Raw genomic sequence first — 14,733 nt, 5'->3', positions numbered from 1 at the left:
CAGTCAGTCAGTCAGTGACATCTCAGATTATAGGGCTGGTCTCGCTGTTGCGGTCAATATCAGTGGATTTGCGACTGATTCTGACCAGCAATATTTAGGGAGTAGCTGTAGTACATAAGGTAGAGTTTGGTCTAAGTTTATATTTCTAAGTGGGAGACCATCTGTCCAACCACATGATAATGATATTATACTATAATATAGAAGAGAATTATGCATTTTTCTTTCGTGTTGCGTTTCAGTGTTGAGTTGTAGTGTTCAGTGAGCTCTTAAAAAACCATGAGAATGCTGATGCAAGCATCTAATAACAGACATGGCCAATTCCAGCTATATCTCAATCCAGATTCTTCAAGAACCCACGTCTGCCTCTCACATTGTTCATCAGCCATAGTTTGGCTGAGCCATCAATGAGGGGTGATATTCAGACAATAATGGAAATTGTATTTTAAAGCAAAAAAGAACAAGGCATGGGAAAACCAGAGGACTGGTAACTGGGAGTAGCTGAAACTTCATTAACAGATTGTGTTATGTGCATGTGCTGTGTGCATGTTTGTAGCTTCCGTTTTGGGTCATGCATCCACCTCATCCAGGCCCGAGCACTGGAATGAAAGGGGTTTGAGGTTTTGTACAGGCTGGTGGAGGTGGGGCTGAGATAAAGCAGCCTATCAAAGTGGGAGAGCTAAATGACATTTTTATGGCTTGCAGCTCCCAGGGCCTCACAGCACCTCCCAACTACCTCAGCACTGTTCCCACACAGCCACAAATCAGAGCCGAGTTATGCATTCACACCAAGAAGTGGCCCACACCAGCGAGAGGAGGGAGGCTGGTGGATTCCTGGAGTGTGAGAGAATGCTGGGGGGGTGGGGGTCCTGTGTCATGTTTCACTCACTTATTACCATTCTGCTTTCGCTGGCCCTCTGATGTGGGCGCTCACACCAGCAACACAAAACGACATCTAATTATCTGCTACATGTGAACAGGCCGACGTGGAAGAACTGCACTTTACTTTGGAATTTCTCACTCAGAGCACCAGAAATAACTCATGTCTGCTTTCACCTCTTCTCTTGCAAAAGCCACTCCTGTATTTACAGACGTGACTTTTGCCACAGTTCTCATCGGGCCCAACATTTCATAAGCGCTAGTATGAGCTTTAGCTACAGGCAAAGTTACTGCTGCAGCAGCAATATGAATGTTACAGGTCTCTAAGAAACTTTACAATAACCATCAGTCCATCAGCTAAACTTACAACACAATAGAGACCCAAAATATGAGACCGACAACTGTGGGGAAAAAAAGCAATAATATAAGGGCCTTTAGTGGCCAAGTCAATTATGACTCATCTGTCAGGAGCAAAGCGGGAGGTGGCAAGATGTGGTTATTAGCACTGTAAAAGCTTTTAGGGAGGAGCTTGGGGTGGATGGATGATCAACAAAGCATGAACACAGTTGTTACTACAGTTGTTCTTTAACCTCAACAAAGCAGTTTTTTTAAATCCCAACAATGATCTCTCCTTAACCATAACCAAGTTGGCTTTAAGTCTAAACTTGACTTGACTTGACTTCAAACCTTAACCTTAACTTTGTTGATCAGAAACTGCTATTTTTTTTAATCTGTCCTTTGCTGTAGAAGCTACTGACAAACAATGTTAGTGTCATTCAGCTGATAAAGGTATAACAACTAAATTTCTTGTGTGTGACTTTGAAAGATAATCCCTGCAGGCATGCAGCTGGTCGCCAACATCGTTAGATTGATATTTGGTTGACTGTAGGTTGTGACGTCATGTAATACAGACGACAGCTGATGTTGATATTTTGCTGGTTTAAAGTAGTGTTAAGTAAGCAAAATCCAGCGTCGTCCAAACGTCTCATGTCAACACCTTCTAATACCGATTTTCTAGTCGCGAGTAAAAACCCAACATCTGCTAAACATCAGTTAGTCAATGTTGGGTTTTGACATCAACCTAATTTTCATTTCCAGCCAAAATTTAACGTCGGTCCGACTGTCTGTTAAAGTCCAACGTCTATCTGACATTACATTTATGTAACACAACCGCCTGCTCAGCTAGGTGATCAAGTGATACTTTTGCTGTAGAAGCCCATTCAGCGTTACATCCACAGCAAGCTATGCCATAATTACAAACTCAGTTTATCTTTGCTCAAAGACTATGAGTACTATCTAACACTATCCATAAAAAGTAAAAAGTTAGAGCAGTGTATTGAAATACAGAATAACTCCCGTAAGGGTGTGCTGCGTTTGTGTATGTGTACAATCCTGAGAATCTCTTACCTGAGCGGGCTTTTTCTGGACAACTTGCTGCGGCTGCAAGAGAGCAGATGGGAGAGGTTAGTGATGTTTCTCTATCTCTATCATGAACAAGAAGAAGCTTGTCACATGGTGGCAAAGCAGAACTCAACATGATTCACAAGAATTTCAGCCTGGCTGGTTATGATTCAACTGGAAATGAAAGCCAGCCGCAAAACAGAGTTAAACAGGGGGTAATGTGAACTCCACAGTGTGAACCAACTGAACCCAAACAGTACTGCATGTTTAGATTTGAACCTGTTAGCTATAGCTGCTGACTGCTAGCTCGCCAAGTTAATGCAACATAATGGCCTTGCCTATCTCACTGGAGATTGTGTCTTAGCAGGTTTTTGTTAGCTACAACTAATGTATCTAAAGTTGTTACTGTAACATTGTGGATAATTAATTTGAGTTATTATTTACAGTCAATGCAGTTAACCCTAACTGTAGCTAACATTGTAAGTAATGTATATGAATGGTTCTTTTATTTGTGGCTGAAACATGAAAAACTCAAACCCTGTGTATTGTTAAAAAATTGTACATCTAATAGGGGGATAAAGAAGACAACAATAACAGTGACTTTAACTGACTGTAATTGAATGCATGTTGTGTGTAAGTGGAGTGGTTCACTAACAGTTTTAAAAGTGACGTGATTATCCATTTAGATGCAAAACAGCTGGTAAATACATAGATATCACGTCGGTCATGTGGGTGCACTTTGTCTTCAGTCAACACGATACAGATCAAAACTACGCTGAATGTAAATACTGAGGGTAAACAGCAGAGTAGTGAAGCTCCTTTGGGAGCGTACAGTGTGTGTGTGTGTGTGTGTGTGTGTGTGTGTGTGTGTGGTGATGAGTGAGAGGCAGAGAGGTTGTATGTTTGTGCAGACCTTCGGAGTCAATTTTTTAATATGACCAGTGCAGCTCCTCAACAACCAAGCAAAGCTCCTAAGCTGACTGTAGTGACAGTGTTAGCTCTGAAGCTAGCTACAACATCACCGTGGAGATGGACGGCAGTCTCCTTTGCCCGTCTACAGGATGAAGCACGGCGTTTCAGACGCAGCAGTCTGATGTTATACAAGCGTGTAAAATATTTTCACCGTAATGTTCGCATACTGTCGCTAGGTAAAACATACAGCAGATAAATGAAATGACAGAAGCTATAAAAGTGTTATTCAAATATGAACAGCTTATTTTACTGTTTTAGCAAACAAACACCAAGATGTAAAATAGAAATTAATGAGAGCACTACTGTGAGGGCAGAGAATCTTGTGCACAGGTGTATTAATAAGGTAACCTAGGTAAATAAGGCAAATAATCATGATATTGATTTCAGGTGATATCAAACAGACCTTTATACAGGAAACGTGAACTACAGTGATAATAACCCATGTAAAAGTAATTATGCAAGTATATTATAAAAGTATTTAGTCTTGTGTTAATTAATTCTCTGTGTTTTGCAGGTATTTCTACTTTTTCTCTCTGGTCACACACGCAGGGCAAAAAGCCTGCCGTCATGGCCGCCTCCTGGCTGCTCACCACTGCCTCCCTCATCTCTCTTCAAGAACTCTTGAGTGAGTTTGAGCGAGATGTTCAAAGCCTGCCTACTTTCACACCACACCTGTTCCGCTCAGGTAGAACCACGTAAAGTGTCAGATTTTCTGTTAAGGAAAGTTACAGACATTTCCAGATGCAGCCACTCCCACGTCTATTATTGGAAAAGAGGTTTCTGATTTTTATGCATTGAGTCTCGAATTCACCCAACCTGCACGTGTTCGGAAAACACAACGTGGCGGAAACAAGAAGAAGAAGAAACCTTCAGGAACATGGAGAGGACATACAAAAGACAAAAAGAACCCGGTCGGTCATGGGCCTTGAATTTGCAATGCGATCCCCCGAGTTTTTTACTTGCAGTTGTACAACTGTGCATGGAGTCTTGCTCAATATAATACTGTATAAAATTAAAGGAATTATTATTTCAATCAAACAAAAAATTATCAAAGACCAGGGAAAAAAAATGTATCTGACCAAACATCAAGTGCCCATCTTCATCATTTGACAATATTACTGTAAATGCAACAGTTCCATTGGTGAGAGATTTGAACCTACATTCTGTCCGGTCAACAACAGGCATTAAACAGTGTAATGATTGTGGTCAAAAAGCCAAACAGAAGCAGCAGCACACCACAGGGGAATTGAAGCTACAAGAGCCATGATGGCTGAGGTGGAGTTTATAGAGGATGCAGCTGCCGCTCACGCTTCAGAATCACGCCACATTGCGACACGTCTTATTTGGGGGTGACACTCATTCTCACCAAAGCCACATGTAAAGCCTGATGGAAATGATATAATAAAGTTAAATTAACTGAGACATTATCCACCAAAATGTGGAGTTGGACCTGTTTGCGGTGGTGTCTCTTCACTGCACGTACAAGACGCACCTTCTACTCCAGTTCTACTTCCATGTTGGAAGATGGCGAAAAAACACCACACCACATACCAGCATGAAATAAGCTCCACCACATTTGTGTGTTTGCGTGTGGGTTACATACAAATTCTTATTGTGCAAAAAAATATCTATGATTGTGTGGCTTTCCATCTGACAATACCAGCTTTGTATTTAATTGTGGATTTGTGCGGAAATATACAAATATGAATTTAGTTTGTAGTGCAATATTCAGATACAATTTTCTTTCACTGCAAAAACCTTATTTACATTTTTATTATTATAAAAAACGTATAACTAATTTTTGCATTATTTTCTGTTCCATACATTTTCATTTAAATCTTTTTAAGGTGCAGATACAACCTGGATTTTCATTTGACTGGGGTCTTTTTTCATTTTGGCCTTTGACAGCACACACACAGGAAGTAGCTCTGGACCAGAGCTGAACAGCTGAGCACTCCAACAGCTCTGAGAATGTAGAAAGAAAATGTAGAGTCCCTGGTGCTTGTAAGCCCGGCCAGCTGCTGGCCTTAAGAGGAGAGTTCCATGTCCCTAACCCCACACATACACACACTCACACACACACACACACACACATACACACACACACACACAAGATCAGTTCAAACAGCTGGTGTTTTCTTTGCCAGCTCTTGGTGGAATGTCAGTAGGCTCAAACACAGTAATGGAGTCCATGTCAACACCGGATGGGCCCTGCATGAGGAATGCAAGCAGCAGTGAAGGAAAGATTTGGAAACCAGTAGACACAGACAGGAGGATGCTGAACCTCCGAACACTGTCAGGCTCCTCTCTGCTAAAAAGCAGTATGAGCTCTCTCCTCCTTTGTTGTTGGGATACTGGGCAGGTGGGTGTCTGAGCACTTCTCTGTAGAACTCCTCCTGTCCCACTGATTTAATGTTGTCTGTATACCCTCTCCACAACAAACGGCCCAGGGGATTAAAACCAGTAAAAACGATGAATTAAGCGGTTTCACGTTAAAAGTCTGTGATTCGCCGATGCTCTTCGGCGGACACAAGACGCTTTGAAGCAGAGCTGTCTAACATTTCTTCAGCTTGTTTCTCTGATAACTTCAGATCCAGACGTCCGACGACTAAAATCCTTCATCTGGTTCAAATATAGAGCTGAAAACCACCAAGGTGTAAAAAGTGTATGTGGCTTAAAACTAGATAAAAAAACGCTGACACATGACCAAAGACGACCAAATGAAACGGAGCGTTGCCATGATTAAAATCATATATTTCAATAGGGCAACTGCTGGAAACATTTGGGATAATGTAAGAACACAACTTAACAACAGTAGGAAGAACATAGGTCTAGTTGTTTTTAGACATTTAATGTCTAACATTATCCTTGTTGCTTTTGTAGTTTAAAACGGAATAATCCCTGTTTGAAGCATTATGTAATACCCCATACAAAAAATGTAATGTATGTCCCTATATAAAGAGTGTTGCTGCCATATATGTTCCCTATAATGGGATATATCATAATCACATATGTACATTTTCTGGATATGTAAGTTTATAACATATATGAAATACCCATATTAACATTTGTATATATACATATATAAAAAATATCTATGTGATGAGTTTTTATATGGTATATAATGTTACCATATATATATGGTAACATTATATATATATATATATATATACATATATATATTCAAGTTATATGTGAATGTTTATTAAAACAACATACATATAAAAACTCAATATGCTTATATAAGTTTTTCTTATTCAATTCTCAATCATTTTAAACATGTCTATCTTCCCATTCTGGGGAAGTGGTCTCATACTCTTGGACTGTCCTGTATATAATATCAACATATACATATATATATATATATATATATATATATATATATATATATACAATATCAGCATACATACAGTACATAAATATACACATTTGTGTGGGCTAGACATATATTTCAAAGTATGAAGAGTCTTCTATGTTTAGAGTCTGAAAGTAATAAAATCTACAGACTATAAACTGATAAACACTGTTTATCAGTGGACGGGCTTGAGAATGTTGTACTGGAGATTATCGGGCTCTCCCTGTGGAAGAGCTTTCCAGAGGAACTCTCCAGGGCAAAAGTGTGACAGGGTGAAGCCACATTTGTAGACGACCCACCGATAGGTGAGCGGTCGGCTCAGCAGGTCATTTATGCTTACGGAAGCTAAACATCCCATGTTACTGGCTAAAGATTTCCATATCTCAGGCATTCCTCTAAAGTACATCCATGAAGACGTGGGACATGGTCGTCGTAACCACATGTTATCCAAACTGCAGGAGAGGTACTGGACCACTGGCTCTCATACAGACATGAGTGTTTCATCTGCTGTTGAAGACTGAATGCTCAACCAGTGTCCAACTATTTCGGACCTTTTGAGGTGAGGAGCAGCGAGAAGGTAGGGAATAGGTGCGGGGTCATTTTTACCTGCCTGCCATACGAGAAATCCACATTGAAGTGGTTCTTTGACTGAATACGGACTCCTTCATAAACTCACTCAGAAGCTCCGTAGCGAGACGTGGTAAAGTTCTTCAACTTTGAACGTGCAATACCTGGATGAAGATGGCCTTCATCCAGCCATCATCAACAGCCATCCAATAATTTGACCAAGGTCTTTGTTCATACAATACTTCTGATCCAACACCAATGAACTGTTGAGTGTACTGATCATGACCAGCTCTGTGGGAAGGTGTGACATGCCCAGTTGGAGAACCCGTAAATGAGGTCAGTCACCTTCAGACAGTGGAAAGTAGCAGGGCGAGGGGCCCGCCTCTCGTGATAGGTGGGGGTTGAGTGAACGGTGGCCTGTACAAGGTGCTCAGCAGAGCGGAGGCATTTCTGTCTTTGATCAGGGGAAGACTTCTGGAAAGAGGCTGCTGGGTGGTTGTAGAGCCGAGGGCCTGGAGCGCTGCATTCTTGGAGCCGCGAAGGGATTGGGTTTCAGCTGAAATGGGGTCCCCACCATGGGGCTCCTACTTTTATTTTATCATAACTTGGAATGGTTGAAGCTGCCCACCCTGCCCTCATGCTAAGCCTCGAGCTTCCTGCCAAATTACTTGTAGGGGCCGAGCAGCTGCTGAGGCCTACAAGTGATTCATAGTGTTAGGCCCAGCAACATCAAAGATCTGCCAGAGCCTGTGAAAGACAATGCTTTCCCTTTTGTGTAACAGGGGGAGAGGGGTCTGGGTGGGTGCAGTGGGGGAACAGGGGGCTTTACTAGCAGGAGTAGCTTCTGTACTTAAAGAGCAGGTTTCGCTAATGCTTATTTTCGAATACTTTGTTCCAGATGCACTGCAACTGCAGCTGTAGATTTTATTACTTTCAGACTCTAAACATAGAAGACTCTTCATCCTTTGTCTTTATGGTCATTCAGTTTGACACTTCAAAGCATACTGTCTACCTGTTGCTACTTTGGAAGTATTAACTTAAACCCTTACTTATTTTGTAGCCAGCGCTGTCTGAGCTGCAGACAGCGCTGGCTGATATCTCATTTTTGTTTTGTCATACGCAAATGTAATATATGTACATATATTGAATGTCCATATGTGAATTATATACATATAAAATAAAAACATAGTCAACATGTAGAAATTGTATATGAAACCTATTAGAAAATCAGAACAATTATCATATATTGTCATATACTGACATATTTGTCTAGCCCACACAAATGTGTATGTTTATGTATGTATGGTGATAGACATATATATATATGTTGATATTATGTATAGGAGGGTCCAAGAGTCTGAGACCACTTTTCCAAAATGGGAAGATTGACATGTTTAAAATTAATGAGAATTGAATAAGAAAAACATAAATATTATTATTACTATTACTATTGAACTAGCCTACACATTGAAACGTTGTAACCCAGTCACACCAGTGGGTCCTGATCAAGCATGTATGTGACACTTTGGGTGTGAGACTGACATGTCCAGTATCTTCATTTTCTGGCCCAATATTTGCCTTCAGGGCATCTCCATATTGCATTTGTGTGTTCTGAAGCATTGTGACAGACCGAATGTTGTTTGGTCTCATCTAAAACGAAACAAGCTCCAAATGAATGAACTGAGGTGCATTTTTCTCTTTAGGATCCAGGTGGTCCTGTTTAATTTCCTTTTGTTTCATTAACAATTACGGAGTAATTAATTAGTGGTCCCTTTTTCCAAATAAGAGCTCATTCTATCCAAATTATGGATGTAAATTATGGTCCACGCCAGAGCCGCCGATCCACACTCCATTCCAGTTGGTAATGCTCCACGATGTTCTTTTCTAGCCGCTATAAAAATCAAGAAGTAGAAGAAGAAGAGTCTTGGCCTTCACATATATGTCTTGCAGATATTTCCATCTTTGACAGCAGGCATTTTCATACGCCGCCAGACTTCCTTGCCCGACCTCTCTTCACAATGAGAATCCATGTTGTCTTTTGGAGCATGTGTAGTCTGCGTACTTGGTATGCATATGCGGTCACGAATTTTGGGCTGCAAGCAAACGTCCGCATTATAAGGGAGGCGCAGAAATGGAAAGTATGAATTGGCCTTTATCCGTTCCCCCCTCGTCGTCCAGTTTCATGTTTGTCCTTTACTAATTTGTCATTAATGCTGTGAAGAGTCAGCCTCTGTTTAAAGGTGTGCAGAAGGAGTTGTGTGATCTGGTTGCCATATTTCCTACATTTCCCACACTGTCGCTTGGTATTACATCTTTGCCTGCATGTCGTCCGTCACGATTATGGCTGCAGCCTGCGTTGCTACTTGAGGTTCATCTGCTATTGGAGGAGAAAGCGCCTCTTCCTCTATTGTAGCAGGATCAGAGTGAACAGGATTCTTGTTGAGGAGTAATTCCTCATGTTCACTCAACCACTGTTCAACATCCTCCTTAAATGTGTTGCTATATTCACCTATGCTGGCGCCTGTTCATCCTCTGGGAATAAAGGAATCAACATATGATGTGACACAATGTCAAAGTTGAATTAAACTCTCCAAAAGCCGTTGTACATGTGAGGCACTTTTCATTCTTTTCATCTCTTTTATTTCATTCACAGTGACTTTGCATTCCTGTTGAAGCTTTACAGTTTTATTCTACAGTATATTTCATTCGTCTACAGACAGGCGGCCTCATCAATTACAAATATATAACCGCATTTCTCAGCATGGCCACACTGGAATTAAATGACCAACGATAAAAATACTTATTGTTGCAATATTAAGCTACATAAATCAAATACATGCTGCTGCCTGCTACATCTTATAAAACTAACAACAGAATAAAGAATCACTAAGGCAGAAAACCTGGCCATGTATAAACAACATAAACTCCACAGTGTTTCCATCCCACAAACACACATATAAAAAAACACAAACACATATAAAGAAAAAAAAGAAAGCCCAACAGTTTTTGCTCACAGTGTAGTTCACACACACGCACACACACACACACACACACACACACACACACAATGTTAAGTTACAAGGAAACGCAACTGTTGTTGACATGCTCCTCTGGACCGTGAATTACAACAAGGTCGGGCAGTGAACACGGAATTGACAGCTGGGTGATGGACAATGAGTGTTTTAGCATTTAACCAGATCAAGCATGAACCTGTTGGTCGGGCAGCGTTGTGGGTGTGTTTCATTTGGTGGCGCATTTACTGTAATCAGTAATTAATTAAGTTTTATTTTTTACCTATGCTGAGGTATGACTAACTGTAACCATGGAAACATATCCATCATTTTATTGCGTTGTTCATTTTTTATACTATTCACAGACGGCTTTGCCTGACTCAGTGGAGGTAAACACTTAGAACATGTATTCAGACTGTGAGCTGACAGTCTCCTCTCTGGAGCTCCGCCCTCCAGCGGCTGCACACTCATCAGCAGCTTCTTCTTCTTGGCTTTCACAGTTTATCATGACTTCATCATATGACTTTTGTTTTGTTTTTTTTTTAAATGCAGTGAGTACGATACTTGAGATAAAAGAAAGAAAAAACACTGATGGCTTACTGCCAAAATCCAAAGCTTATCCACATATCTCAGTTAATCTCGGTTCAAAACAATCAAAATAAAATTATATTTATGTATTCAGTCAAAGCAGCCCATTTCGATTTTCCTTTTGCTTGTTTTGCTGTTTATTTTGCATATATATATGCAAATATATATAATAATAATAATATATATATATATACACATACATTTATATATATATATACATTTGACCCATATATACATATATATATATATATATATCATGCGTGCACCCAGCATTAATTCAATGAAAGAGTTTGCTTTATTAGCAAAGCAGAGATATAAAAAAAACAAACATATATATATATATATATATATATTATTATAAGTGTGTAAATTAGTGTGTAACGTTCACATATTAAATTTCCATTATGATCTTTTTAAATGTTGGTCTTCACTTGTTTAAAAGGAAAAAGAATATATTTTGTGCATCTGCTGATTGTTTGTTATGATATAAATGAATGAATGGAATAATGCTGCAATCACACATTAACCTGTTTGGTTCAGTTCAGTTTAACACCGGTGCATTTCCTGCTCAGCGCAGTTTCTTTGGGCGAGTAAACTATTTACCAGAATTTGATTTCCCCACATGGCTCCTGATGAGGAAGGATGATCTCACCATAACCGAGTTACCCGTCAGTCTGTGTACCTTCATGTTTACTCCTCGTGGTTTTTTTTTTTTTTTTTAAAAGTCATAAACCAGACAAGAACTAAAAGGCAACAATGTAAAATAAACTGAACTAAGTGCTCTACACGACATGTCTGCACAGGAGGCGTTTCAGCCGCGTCTCGTTTCCGTCTCAAGCACTTCTGATGGCTCCCATTTTAAACAATCCAGCTGTCTGCACAGGCCATGTACAGGCTCATGTTTTACTCGCATGTTAAAGTGACACAAAGCCGAAGTCTATTATCATTCCCTTTCTCGCTCATACCCACACAGTGACTCTCTGCCGGGGCTCTGAGCGTTACCAAAAAGGAGGGTTTACGGTCAACTCTCGCTGTTTGCGCTATCAGCTTATCTCTGCAATATCTGGTCTGGACATGCGATGTGATATCAGCGTGCATTTTGGCCAGCGACTTCAAGGGAGCAGACGGAGTGCACCGCTGATGAAATGCAGTCGCATACCCACAAGATGTAGACAGTGTTTCAGCCTCAGTACTACTCATTACAAAACACTTTCAAATCTACTACAGCTGTGCATTATCTTCCAAACGTTCATGTTATTCTCATGTAATTTAACGTGATATGTTTAGGATTTAATCTAGAGCATAAGAAATGTATAGTGTGTGCACATAGATATATATAAATATATCTATATACCCTGATTGTACTGTATAGACTGTGTGTAGGGTCTATATGCTCCTGCTCTGCTGTCCCTGCAGTCTGAGTATTAATTGTCCCATAAAATAGGCGCTGCTGTTGTTTGCTCTGGTTAACCGTTACCGGGCCTTCTAACCTTTGGACCTCCTTTGAAGCCAAATGGATCATTTGACCCACTAAGTTCAACCTTCCATCCACAAACGCAAAGTGTGCGGCGATGAAACGTCTGCCATGAGACACGCTGCAGATGAAATGCAGTGCAGAGAATGAGGCTCTTAAAAGCTGGAATGCTCACCATTCAAACTGTTCAAAAGTAACAACTGTCCCTTATAGAGCACTTAGGTCGGTAAACATTTGACTTATCTGGCAGCTTTGTAAAACACGTGGGAATTCACAGTCTGCTGAAGTCAACTGTCTGTCTGGGAAACTTTTACTTTTACTTTCTTATTTACAGAGGGCCAAAAGAACAATTATAGCCTAGTTTGAAGTAGTTCATTATAATACATTAGATGACTCATACATTTATATCATTTTTTTCATTATTATCATTATTATTATTATCTATAAGGGGGGTTATGTAACTGTCCACAGTTCTTCATTCTTACTAATAAGTAACTAATGAGTAATAAGTAAAGAGCAACAGATTACTATTACTATAACAGATTACAGATTATTACTATATATATATATATATATATATACATATATACATATATATATATGTGTGTGTGTGTGTGTGTGTGTGTATATATATACATACATACAGTTACACACACACACACATATATATCTATATATCTATATGTAGATAAATGTATATATTTGTATATGTAAATATATTAAAAATATCTATATGATTTTTTTTTTAAGTATTATATGTTGTGACCAGTCTATTAAAAGCATACTTATAATAACATAATATATATAATATATAATAAAAATTATATACAGTATGTTATGATATATGTTATATATCTTAAATATGTTTTTCTTATTAATTCCTTCATTTTAAACATTTTCTATCTTCAGGGAAAGTGGTCTCAGACTTGGACCCTACTGTTTATGATGTAAATATACTGTATATTGACAGGCTTTGGGTTGAATATATATTAAAATAACATATGTCTACAATATATACATACATACATAAACATACATGTTTGCATAAGCAAGACATATATGTGAATTATGAAAATTGTTCCAATTTTTAATAGGTTTCATATACATATATATATATATATACATACATATATTTCTTATAGGGAAATCCAATATATGTACATGTATTACATTTGCGTATGGGGGATGAAAGTAATATAATAAGTAATAATTAGTTCTTCATACTGAGTAATTACTATTGCAATAACTTTTTTGGGACTGACAATAATGACATAAACTGAACACACTTTAATTCTGATGACCTCACTCTGGCATCGACCTAAGGAGAAACTACAGGTTTTTACACATAATATCTAAATTCTAAATGGCCACGACATTCACTGAGTAAATTTATCCTCCCAAAACAAAGAACTTTGGCTTGGGGCCAAACTTTTTTTGCACCACTAGTCATAAGAATCTAAAGTCTGTCTCCTTCCTTCTGTCCACACACACACACACACTCCTCCAATCTCTCTCGCCCACATGTGCATGCTTTCTATCTCTCTCTATCTCTTTTTCTTTCTTTTCTTCCCCCCCCCCTCTCTCCCTCTCTCTTAAAGGGGACTCACAGACATTATTAAAGTTCTTCTCTGCCCCTGATTGAAATGGCAGTTCACCAAACACTGGCGGACCCACATCCAGCCCCGGTGAAGAGGAGGCTCCGGTGACGTACATTGACCCACTCAGAAAGATCGCATCCCACTGCCTCCCCAATCTCTCCGCAACAACCCTGTGTCTTTGTAGTCTCGGCAGAATTAATCACACAAATGAGGATAACAGCCAGAGGCGTTCGTATGGTGGTAAACACAAAAGGAAGTGTTTGCATGAGGAGAGCTTGAGAGAGAAGTTCAAACTCTCTCCACCTGACCAATCACAGCCTGTTTGAGAGAATTACTAAAATGATCAGATGCTGCCTCTATTTATTCCAGTGTTGGAAAGCTTAACCTTTCCCTTCAACTTGACACTGATTATTAAATATGATTCGGCAAAACTTTAATCGTCCCTGACATCACGTGTCCTCTGTGGGAGAGTCTCATTACAGCCTGTTGTTGTCTGGGTGTCTCAGGCGCTCCAACCTGTTCATACAGGTCTTCCTCTAAAGATTATAGTATTGTATTCAAAAGGTTATGTAAAGGTTTTGTGTGAATTTGGGGGATTTCTGTTGACGCAATCGCTGCTTAACCCCAGAAAAGCACATAGAGGAAAACAATCCAAGAGATAAGAACAAACATTCAAAGCAGTGCAAACTACACCTAAACACCACCACTGTGAGGAGGACCCGGGCCACCCAGGAGCTTCCCTCTGCAGCTAAACCAGGGATCTACAGGCAAGTAGCACCGGCCTCATGATCTTCCTGAAATACTTTTACTATTTCCTCCATGGAAGTTGCCCCTCGCCCACCTTGTCCACTGTGCACCACAACCTACCCTTCTCCATTCTCAGACCCCCCC

At 39.6% G+C, this 14,733-nt stretch overlaps 1 protein-coding gene across 1 annotated transcript in view; it reads right to left on the bottom strand.

The window, feature by feature from the left end:
• The window catches only part of hmga2 (high mobility group AT-hook 2), a 51,900-nt gene that overhangs the window by 12,643 nt on the left and 24,524 nt on the right, over positions 1-14,733 (bottom strand). Inside the window, exon 4 of the mRNA XM_023409760.2 lies at positions 2,284-2,316. Coding sequence (XP_023265528.1) covers positions 2,284-2,316 — 33 coding nt within the window. The remainder of the gene's footprint in view (positions 1-2,283; positions 2,317-14,733) is intronic.

The sequence above is a fragment of the Seriola lalandi genome, unplaced genomic scaffold (assembly GCF_002814215.2).
Source record: "Seriola lalandi dorsalis isolate HSWRI2012SDOR001 ecotype SW California unplaced genomic scaffold, Sedor1 jcf7180002054407, whole genome shotgun sequence".
Taxonomy (NCBI): Eukaryota; Metazoa; Chordata; class Actinopteri; order Carangiformes; family Carangidae; genus Seriola; species Seriola lalandi.
The sequence above is the reverse complement of the archived record's forward strand: the minus strand, read 5'-3'. Positions and strand labels throughout refer to the sequence as shown.